This window comes from Diadema antillarum, unplaced genomic scaffold, assembly GCF_040938485.1.
Source record: "Diadema antillarum isolate AM-2024a unplaced genomic scaffold, OU_Dant_1.0 seq00000871_RagTag, whole genome shotgun sequence".
NCBI classification, from domain to species: Eukaryota; Metazoa; Echinodermata; class Echinoidea; order Diadematoida; family Diadematidae; genus Diadema; species Diadema antillarum.
The window spans coordinates 378,000-389,567 of record NW_027271737.1 but is presented as its reverse complement, the minus strand read 5'-3'; the positions used below and the strand labels follow the sequence as shown (position 1 = coordinate 389,567).

Sequence of the window (11,568 nt, the reverse complement as noted above, 5' to 3'; positions counted from 1 at the left end):
TTAGGGTTGGACTAACCCCGGGACGCTCCCGCCTCCCGTATACACAGTTACACACTGTGGGAGAGCCCCAACACTGCTGGTCGCAGTTAGGGTTGGACCTACTACTCATCGACCGCCTAATGTTTATTTGCTTGATAAGAGTATTTAACACTGAAATTCACGTAAAAAACTTGACCTACGTGATTGAGAAAATCCAGCTCTATCAAATGCCGTTGTTCCCTTTTCGATTCGAAGTTTCAGTGCAAAAATATCGCCGACGAACTTGCGTGGCCTCGTTTCAGCTCCCCGCGGTAACGCTCGTTATTAGGATCGACCGCTGTTTTTGCATTGACAATGCACGCAAACCGAGTTGTATTGAACACCGTGTTGTAGAAAAAGTCTACGAAGCTTTTAGAAACTTCCATAGACATTACATTGTGCTGTCATTACGATTCGGTGAAAATATTCATTCGAAATTTTGTCCTTGATTAAAACCATTAATGAACAGTGAATTTTCGCGTTTTCCCACACCATCCTCATCAACATTCAAAGCCAATCCATTTTTATGTGCTTTGCGCACAGTGAAGTGCGTATAGTAAGGTATCCTATTGCCGAACGGTATCCTATTACCGCACGCGTACTTTGTTAATGGAGCGCGTACAACAACTCGAATACGCATTCATTGCACTACGCGCTGTTATCTCATAGGGGAAGCCAGTGCCGAAAATTGCTAAACTGCAGCAAAAAACAAAACAAAACGTAAATTACCTCAAATTTACCTAATAATTGCTAAAATTTCGATGTTCGTTGTCCTGCGTTAATAAACATTGACCGAAAATACGATGTACAATTTTCCCCATACAGAGGGCGCACGTTCGGTAATACAATACGATTTGCGTCGGTAAAAAGAGACAACTTTTGTGGAAGGGTTATTTGAAATAAGGATTTTTTCTAGAAGTTGGCTTATTTTTCAAGTATTTTCGTTACATACTAAGCGTTAGTGCACCAATGAATACGCGGTCGGTTTAAAAGACGGTGGTCGATATGTAGTAGGGCTATCATACAGGATCTTCGAAACGGATTTGTGTTTAGATTCATACTTGTTTTTAAAAAAAAAAAACTCCTAGTTTGTTCAGAGGAGCTCTTGCAAAATTTCGATCTGCAAACCATAGATCGAGTGCCAATTGTGATTGGCAGATACGATGTGGGAATTGGATCGAGTTTGTAATTCATGTGATTCCAATACACTCGGTGATGAATTTCACTGTTTTCAATGCCATAATCATGCAATATCAATTACATAATTAATAAATTAATAAATTGTAATACAAGAAATAAATTCATTAAGCTCTATTATAGAATAAAGCCGAACACTTTAAAGATTTCCCAATTACTGTATTCAATTCCGGAAATCGTAGTGGGTTGATTAATATAGCCAAATTTTGTAATGAAACAATGAAGCTACACAATTTAAGAAATAATTTTCCCCATATTATTTGTTTTCTGTTAATGTTAATGAAAACTTTTTGCAAATATCATTCTGCTTCACATTATAGAAATAGTCTTGTCTGCGTTATTGTTGTCCTACTACTTCAACTCCGTTGAGTTGTTTCTGATACTTTTCTCTCTCTCGGCTTTCTCTCTTTCTTTCTCTCCGATTGATCCTGCACCATATTGTAGGCCTATAGGCCTATAGGCCTATTTTGTATTAAATAACATGGAAGTTTCTGTATCTAACTCATTTTATATGTTCATAATATGTTCTTTAATACCTATACACTGTAGTTGCGGAATGATAAACGGAAATGTAAATGTTGAGTGATTATTTTCACTTTCTGTGCACAATGAAACTCATCACTCTACTTAACCACCACAGGAAGAAAGGAAATTGTGTTACCCTTTTAGTCAGTAACACTGAGTTGAGGGGCTTAATTTTCTTAAACATTAAAACGGTCTGAAAATAAGGTTCCATAATTCAGTGAACCGATAATAGGAAGAGGTCAGGGTTATCATATAAATGGATTCCCCGCCAGATGTGGAATTAGATTGTAACAGCGCTAGGAGGGTGGAAGCATTGTCAAAAAAAAAAAAAAAAAAAAAAAAATATATATATATATATATATATATATATATATTAATGCTGGGCAGTTACCCTATAGTTGCATAAATTCATAAGGTAACAAACTCGTATAAGTTGCAGGCCTATTGTCAAGCTGTGTAGATTTCATAAAATCGATCAATTCTTTTCCATGAACAAATCACTACTTGTTTTTTACAGTTTATAGAATATTCAGTCCAAACATTATTGAAGCATTTTGAACAGTTATAATACACGTAGAAAATTAATTTTGTTGGAAGACTAGTGCTTAATAAGATAAAGCATAATAATTATATAATTACAATGTACTTTGGGTGACATAAGAAAAAAAAAACATTGTCGTTGTCATTGTTGTTGTCATAGTCATGGTCGATGAGACGTCAATAGGCCTATATGGAAGTAATGGTAGGCCTACATGTAGGCCTAATGACTTATACAGGCCTACCTATAAACATGCAAACAAACGGCGGTTTTAGTCCGATTACTAGTAATAGATCATATGCATGAGCCTATAATGTCAGTAGGACCTATGTGTGCCCGTGGTTCCGTTGCTCTCTAGCACTTTGGAAATACAGACGGACACAGTACACTTGTACAATGTTTCGCCAACAAAGCAAAGAGGGCACGTGTGGCATCCAATCATCTCTTCATAAAGATGGTCAGTGTTGATGGTCGATTTCGGCCTCTGGAATTTGGCACCGTGAGACCGTAGGCTCCGTGAAACAATTACTATTATATGCATAGGGGCAGCTAGGGGGGTGTTTCAAAAAACTGTTCGCAAAGTTACGAAGGACTTACGAACGACTGGTGATCAGTTCTTGTGCTGAATTATTGAAATTCTGATAAGTAGGCCTATAGCACATCAGAACTGATCACCAGTCGTTCGTAAATCCTTCGTATCTTTACGAACAACTTTATGAAACAGGGCCCAGGGCCTAATTTACATTCAGCCGGCCAGGGCCCTGTTTCATAAAGCTGTTCGTAAAGTTACGGACGACTTAATCATCTACGAACGACTTAGGTATGGCAAGCCAAGAGGGTTTCCCAATCACTGTTAATTCCAATAGCTAAAGTTGAAATTTACAGATGATAACGATTATTCTTACGTATATGTTAACACACATTTTAGTTGACAGTGTATTTTTGTAAATATTGACAGACAGTCGTACTTTGTTATAAAAACGTAAGAAAAAAATGGGCACACATAATAATTGGCATTTCATATTCCAGCCGTTGGTAAATTCATGCTTAAATTACGGAAAGCTTTCTGAAACAGGGCTTATCGGGAGGGAGGCGTTTTTTTTTTTTTAAGACGGCACAGATTGGGGCATGGCGCGTGCTAAACCTATGGGAAAAACGTTGGGTTAGGGTTTTTGGTTGGGGTTAGGGTTAGGGTTAGGGTTGGGGTTAGGGTTAGGGTTAGGGTTAGGGTTTGATGGTTAGGGTTAGGATTAGGATTAGGTTTAGGGATAGGGTCCCCAATAGATTTTTAGGGTCCCCAATCTGCGCCGTCTAAAAAAACACGCGGGAGGGAGGGGGGGGGGGGCAATTATAGCCAACTACATGTAGGACCCTAATAGGCATGCTGGGGTATTTCACACACACACACACAAAAAAAAAGGTATTAACAACATAAAGTAAGGGACAAAGGATTTCTTCAGTCTGTAGATTTTGATCAATTTAAACTGGATTCTGAATACATGTACCGTAACATTGCATGCAACTGAAAAGAGAAACCAACGGAATAGGCCTGCCATAATTTTAGGCCGATCTTAAGTTTGACTTGAATTCTTCGTGAAACATCCCCTGTAATCACACAAAATCAATACTGTAGGCTTAAACGAAGGAGCTAGGTGTGAAAAAGGTTAGAACTGAAAAGGAAATGTGAATTCTCAACCCACTGAAGAATGAGTCAATTTCTCTCATTTGCATGACTGCATGCATGGTAAAAGGTTACAGCTCGTTATTCCGAAGGTTCGTTATTCCGAAGGCTCTTTATTCCTAAGATTTGTTATTCCGAAGGTTCATTGTTCCGAATTTCATTTTCGGATTAACCAATCTTCGGAGTAACGAACCTTCGGAATAACGCCACAAATTTTCGGATTAACGAACCCTTTTTCATTTTCGGATTAATAACGAACCTCTAGGTATAGGGAATTGGCGTGTTTCGGATTAACGACTCTTCGGAATAACGTATCTTCGGAATAGCGAACCTTCGGAATAACGAACAGCAACCACCTTGGTTACTCCGTAGGCCTAGGCTACATTGTACCAGTTTTTGTTTTTTCTTCTTCAGATTCTGTAAGAAAAATAAAAAAACAACGTTTGAAAACGTGTGAGTGTGTGTGAATGTGTATGTGTGTGTGTGTCGTACGTGTGTACCTATAAAGCTGTGTGTATTTTCTTTTTCTTTTTCTTTGAGTACATGTGTGTGTGTGTGTGTATATAGTTTTCAAAGAGCTAATATGAGTGGTATGGTGAAAAGAAAAAAATATCTTTGGTAGTTTCTGCTGGTGCGGCGAGCACTAGTATACGCCATATATTTAGCGCGTCTAAATTTTCGCGAATCAGGACTTCCCGACGATTTCGCGAGTGGTTAATTTCGCGATCGTTGACTACTGTACTAAATGGAGAAAATGTCACATTCACATTGGGATCATAGTCATTATTTTCGCGTGTCTTTAATTTCGCGAATAGCACCTGCTGACCCGCGAAATTTGCGAAAATAAAAACCTCGTGAAATACTAGTATTCGGCGCATACAGTAGTCCCCGCTTTTATGTATGTGCGCGCGGATTGTATCTGATTGGGTGCACGCAAAGAGATTTTCCCCAGTACTAGTGTGGAGAAAAATCTTGGGTGCACGTGTATGCATTGGACTCTAAGATAACTAAACTGCGGACCGCGCGGTCCGCCGGGGATGTCGGGGACGACGTTGATCGGATCCGACCGACTGCGTACCGGCCACCGCCGTTGGCGTTGTGTTGTGTGTAAAAGAACGAAATGGCTTCCAAAAATGATTGTGGCAAGATCTCTCAAGTCAACGCAAACAGCAAATGGCCGATTGTCATACACAATGAGCAGAAGAATAACGAAATTTCAAGACTTCTTCAACAGAGGCACAAAGTAAGATGTAAGTAAATTTGTGATGACATAATACTTGAGGCCTAACGTTGTTATGTTACATCGAGTCAGTCATCGGACAAACAGAATTTCTAACAGTTCACGTTGTTAGTGGTCTCTATACTCTAACCGTTAGTCAGTGTCTAGACTAACCGTTAGGCCATAAAACGGGACGTCTGAAGTTTTAGTCGTACGCTTGCATACCAAAGCGAAAAATGCTGACAAAACGTGGTTCAGACTCACATTGGTAATGTTTTCATAGTTCACTCTGTAGGAAACTGCATTGGTTGATATGTGGAAGCGTGTCAAAAGTCGGGATTTAATAGATACTAAACATTTACTATAATTGCCTTATAGACTAGATGATCCATGAGGTTTCGTGCGTGGATGACATACAACCGTGTCCATGATCTATAGGGTCCGGGTACAGGTCCGGTAGCCAACTCGGTCTGGGCTCTAAGCTATTGACGCGAATATTGTTACAATGTTAGCTAGCTGCTGTGGCCTGTGTTTTACTGTTCAGTGGCCGGCTGTGCCAAGCTAGCTAGGAAAGTACGGCCCGCGCTCTGCATGCAGCTAGCTAGCTAGCTAGCTGTGGGCGCGCCAGCCCTGCCAGCTAACTACGCACATGGCTACAGCTAGTTAGTAGTAGTAGTACACGGGCCCTTGTGCCCTGGGCTAGAGCATGGATGGTAACGTGTTGTGCTTTCCAGTGTCAGTATTATCTCAATGATGTTGATTTGTCAAAAAAAAAGAAAAGAAAAAAAGGCCTAGATCTATGTCATGCTCTGTTTGATGTAGCAGATTATGAGTCTGTTTCAGTGCTATTGTTATCGTTAATTAATGATTATTTAGACTAGATCTAGCGCTACATACTAGACCTAGTGGGAAGTTTGGTTGTGCAATGGCCTTTTGTAAACCCTGGGCGCTCCTTTAGCGTTGGAGCTGGTCGCAGTATAGGCCTTTTGTTGCCTCACATGGATACGATTTTGGCAGGTAAAAAACTTGTGATAAATAAAGCAAGCGATGTAGATTAGTTAGAAAAGCATTGTCATCTGACGCTAACTTAAATGTTAAGTTACTTTTTTGAAAACCAAGAAACAAGTTGACATAGACATGGAATTTAATGGTTTATCTTCTTTGTTCTCTGTGTGTTTTTGAAACATACTTTGCACTCTCCGCACCTGCAGTCAGTGACAGCACAGTCCCAGGTACTTTCATCTTTCCACTGTCTGCCATTGCATTCATGGTCACACCACTTGACAAGGTATCGCTGGAATGGCCACCCAAGTCGGGTCATATCCAACTCGACCATGACTTTGTTGACAGGTTGGTCACAGACTGTCATTGTGTCTTTATGCAACGTTTCTTCCTAATCTACTGTCATTTCTATGGAAAATCATCCTATTAATGACACCTATTTACTGAACAAAATGTTTGACTGGCAGTACACTGTGTAGCAATTTAATACTGTAGTGGTGTTAAAAAAAAGAAAAAAATGAGATGGGAAATGTATCAATTACTTAAAATACAATTAAGTCTCATAATAGGCCTCGTGATTGCTCATTGACATATGACAGTTATGATTTTGAAAATGACAGCATCAAACTGAAATTGATTGTACACATCAAATGTACACATATTAGTAATTTTCCAGAACACTGCAATGACAGAACACTGAAATGACAGCATCAAACTGAAATTGATTGTACACATCAAATGTACACATATTAGTAATTTTCCAGAACACTGCAATCTACTAAAATCCACTGCATCATAAGTCTGGTTTTTGTTTTGTATTCGTTTTGTTTGTTTGTTAGTTTATTTGTTTGCAATGTCGGGCCTACTTAAAGCATCCATACAATTGCATTTAGTGTAAAAATATTTGTATATAATGTCTGCACCTGGTGGTAAGGTTTCCGATTCAAACACAGGAAGGTCCAAATAAACTTCCCGTTTCAGAATATATTCAACAATTGAAAATGTGGTTAAGGTAATAATGTTTAGACCAGTGTATACTGCTTATAATCATGTTCCTAGAAGAACGTATTTCTACATTTAGAAACACATTACTTTTAAACTATTGACCAAAATTTTTTCATTTAAATGTACTATGTCATCACATGAGCCTCTTCATGGTACAGTATTTGTGAAGTTATAATGGTCATTGGTCTCAACGTGATTTTATAGCCGTACAATTGTATTGTAAATAATTGTCAGTCGACAGTTAAAGAGTTGTGTGCAATTCATGGAAGCACACAAAAAAAAGAAAAAAAGGGGGGAGTATAGTAAGGCCTATCGGTTTTGTTGATCCTTTAAAGGTACACTGGAAAACCATCTGTATTGCAGTAAATGTGATGAGAAGATCATATCCATATCTTCATTTGTTGCTAAGTAGTTGTTGCTCTGTCACTCTAAAACACTCTTTTCTGCATGTCATACACCCAGGGTGCTAAAATTCATCCAAATTCATCGCAACAGCTACTTGGTGGTATCCTCTGCATTACATGGTCCACATGAGATGGAGGTCATTGCAGCAATACAGTTTCGGTAATTATTCCTGTCCTGCTCGTTAAACTGGGCTGTTCATGATTAAATTTTGTCATTTGCCTAAATATGTTGTATGCATTATTAGCTGTCTAGTTCAACTTCATGTGATATGTTTCCAGCAGCATGGCAATGAAAGAGCATTCATTGACTTTGACCTTTGACTTTCTGCCCAGCTAGAAAGAGAATCAATGAACTTTATTGTTCTTTTGGCAAAGTTTTAGGCTCCTAGCCAAGTTTGATTGACAGTTACAAGGAATATCTTGGAAAACTGCAAATACAAGATACAGGTGACTCCCATTATAATGAAGTCGTCGAATCTGCAGTTTTAGCGTTTGTCGTAGAGATTTGACACGTTGACATCTAACCAGTTCGTGATAGCCAAACAAAATGCATAAAATGCTTAGATGATAATTTTGGGACCTAACAGTTTCTTCATAGTGTGCAGTGTACTCCCATTATAATGACACGGTCTTAAGAAAATTCCACTTACAACGAAATAAAACTTGAAGCAACATCAGTCTGCTCTGTGTAGTTTGCATTTGTTCGGTTTACACGGAATATCTTGGATATAATGAAAGACAAATACAGTGTGCTCTCGTATTACAACAAAGTCCTTGGGACTCGCCAGTTTTCTTTTGTTATAATGAAATTTCATTCCAACCAAACAGTAGGCCTAAGTATACTACAATTGAGAATGATGATAATTTTTTGGAACCAGAATTTTGATTTCATTGTAAAGAGAACTTCGTTTGACCAAAATTTTATTATAAGTTATAACAATGTTCATTACATTCCATACTCTGATTTTGATCATTACCTGCAGTCAAGTCCATTCCAAGGGGAAAAAAATAAAGTAATACATGTAATAATAAAAAAGGAAAAATGTTCATTATCCATAAAAATGTTTCAGGCATTATGTCAATCATCTGATGTTGTTTACTGCATTTCACACACCCCAGGTTTGTGGACAGCAACCTCAAAATTCTACCTGTGCATAATGATGCAGAGTGTGTGCAAACAATTCAGACTATTGCTCAGGTGAGGTTTCTACAGGTTTATTACCCAACTTTATGTTTTCATATTATGATTTGAGAGATAGACAGGGGTGATTTTTATTTCTCCCTCTGAAACAGCATCAGTCCTTTGAAAGTGTTTGTTCAGTGCACTTGTTCATATGAATAAAGTAAATTTACAGAATTTGCTCATTTGTAATGAAGTTCTACTCATTCTTTCCTCTATCAGGCCACTTGCAAACCTACTTCCACCATACTGAAGTCCCGACTGGATGGCATTCTGTCTCATCAAAGCAGAGAAGAGGTGGTCCTGAACATCCTATCACAGATCGGACTAAGACACCATGATATCCTTTTATAATCCCCAAAGTTTACAAAGAAGCCTGCTGTAGAGTTGGCAAGAACTGAAAAGGGATCTGCAGATACTTGATGTTCCTTTTGGAACTTAATGTTCCTTAGGTTCTAAATTCAGTTTCTAAATCCCTCTGCCAATGTATTTGTATAGATTTACGTGTGTATGCTAAAGTATGATTAACAAAAGGCAGCTGTGCTTCTTTTACATGGGTTGATCTCACACATGCAGTTGGTCCTATTTGTTTTGTTTGTTTGTTTGTGTGTGTGCGTGTGTGTGTGTGTGTGCCTGTGCATGTGCTTGAATGCAGTGCTGTATGAATTGTATTGCTAAAAAAATGAAAAAACAAAGCCAAAAAATAAAAAGTATTTCTCATCAAACCTAGAATCGTGAAGGTGATAGCGTTACACTTCTTAATTATTCTTGAGAACAAGTAACCTGGTCACCTAACACCATCCATATGACTTTTGATCAACCTTGACTTCATAGAACAGTGCCTGGTGCTACAGCAGGGTTTCGGATCTCTATCTGCTATTGCTATGGCAACAAGGGAACAGCTGATGGACTGCAGCTTGGACAACCAGACAGCAACCAAAGTCCAGACTTTCTTCAAAATGGATAACTATGCCGAGGAGTGATGCTTTTTTCTGCAGAGAGGCTTACACTGTAAATCCAGAAGTTTTTGTGTGCATGAAACTTTCGTGAATTTTGTAAAGTGCAAAGATTTGCAAAAGTAAAATACATACATGCAAAAGTGTTTCATGTACAATGCATTCAATGCCAATGGCAATTCACAAAAGTTTCATACTGCAAAAAAGGCTATTGGCTACAATTTGCAAAAGTTTCTAGCTGTGAATAATTCTGGTTTTACGTTATTCCCAGGATATTCTGTGTAGATTCGTTTTGTTTAATGACCTATAAATCACAAAATAGATTCATGGAATTGGACAGGGTAGAATGCATGGCTATGTAAATGAATGGTGACTGGGATGGTGCACTCAACGTACATAATTCATACACATCATAAGTGCAGGCCATACTAGTACACAGCCTGTCATGTACATACTTCAAGGTGCCCATGTTGCATTTAAAAGTTTTTTAATACATTCAGCTTGGTATGTTCCTTGCTTTTCTTCTTCATTGCATCCTGTAGACCAAAAGATCAGTCTGCATCTATTGTCAGGGATATATTCCATGGACACTACGTTTGGCTTAATGGAATCCCTCTTCTATACAGATTAAAGGCTCTCATTTGCGATGCTGCTGTACGGGGGATGCTCTACCCACTGAAACCAACGTGATTGTCCAACAAATGCATTTGCCAATGATGAGTTATCAGCATAGTATTAGTGTGCCAACGAGCTGGTAGCTGTATTTTTTCCATGAAAAATCCACTCAAATCTGTGGTATTTCGAACAGCTGGTGAGCGCACTGTATCTAATAGATGTTAATATTACTACAGCTGTATTTAGGTTTAAAATTGCCAACCTACGACTGTGAATTAGACGTACCAGTAATCGAGGAAGATACCACACTCAGCACGTCCATAGGGACAGTGGTTAAGCATCTGCCAAGCTGGTGGCTTATTTCAATCAATATATTTTCTGTGTCTGGGAAACATCATGCAGGTTGTTTTAACTCAATTTCTGTACAGAGTGCAATTCAACACAAGATACTCAATAAGCAGAATAGCCATGTGAATAACATTGTACTCCCGTTATAACAAACAAGGTTATAACGAAATTACGGGTACACAAAGTAAAAATTCAGGCCGTAACAATATCCGCTCTGTTTTTTATTGTTTGTTTAGTTATTATTAAATTTCGATATAACGAAAGAAAATTGCCAGTCCCGAGGACTTTGTTATAGCGGGAGTCCACTGTAGTCAACTGGAATTAATAAATTTATATTTTGCTAGAAACGTCACTACTTAAAGGTATATATCATAGGCTTCAGCAAAATTCCCATTTCTGTTTCCCTTCAATGATACTATTACATGTACTGAAAGAGAGACCCTCTCATGCCCAACCCCTTTTAAACTTAAAATCTTCAAAGGTGACATATGTGACCTGAACCTCTCGGATTTCGAGGATTTGAACCCGACACTGGGGCAATTTCTAAAGCAGAGTCATTTTCTAAATATGATCTGAATTTAAACGACATAGCCAGTAGACAGGGTATCTAACATGTTGTCACAAAAACATTGTGTATTCTATTCCACTACCAGGAACAGTGTGTATCTACCTATGTGTATCTTCCTTCCTTTTTTATGTGTTAGTGATGTGAATAAACTTGATCATTTATTGATCAACCAGAGATGAACCAAGAAATGTATGTTTCGTAAGACACTGGCTAGAGAGAACATGGTAAACTTGATGACTCATTAGAATACATATATCCCATCTACATATACATATGCTTAAACAAGATGTTATGCAACAAACATCTATTGAT

The 11,568-nt window shown here is 38.3% G+C and overlaps 1 protein-coding gene across 1 annotated transcript; it reads left to right on the top strand.

The window, feature by feature from the left end:
- The first annotated feature begins 5,079 nt into the window (after nucleotides 1-5,079).
- LOC139740668 (protein SPO16 homolog) lies at nucleotides 5,080-9,752 on the top strand. The gene is made up of 6 exons (XM_071651239.1): nucleotides 5,080-5,209; nucleotides 6,390-6,528; nucleotides 7,648-7,749; nucleotides 8,709-8,787; nucleotides 8,992-9,109; nucleotides 9,607-9,752. The coding sequence occupies exons 1-6, from the start codon at nucleotides 5,080-5,082 to the stop codon at nucleotides 9,750-9,752; spliced, it is 714 nt and encodes a 237-aa protein (XP_071507340.1).
- Nucleotides 9,753-11,568: the final 1,816 nt, after the last annotated feature.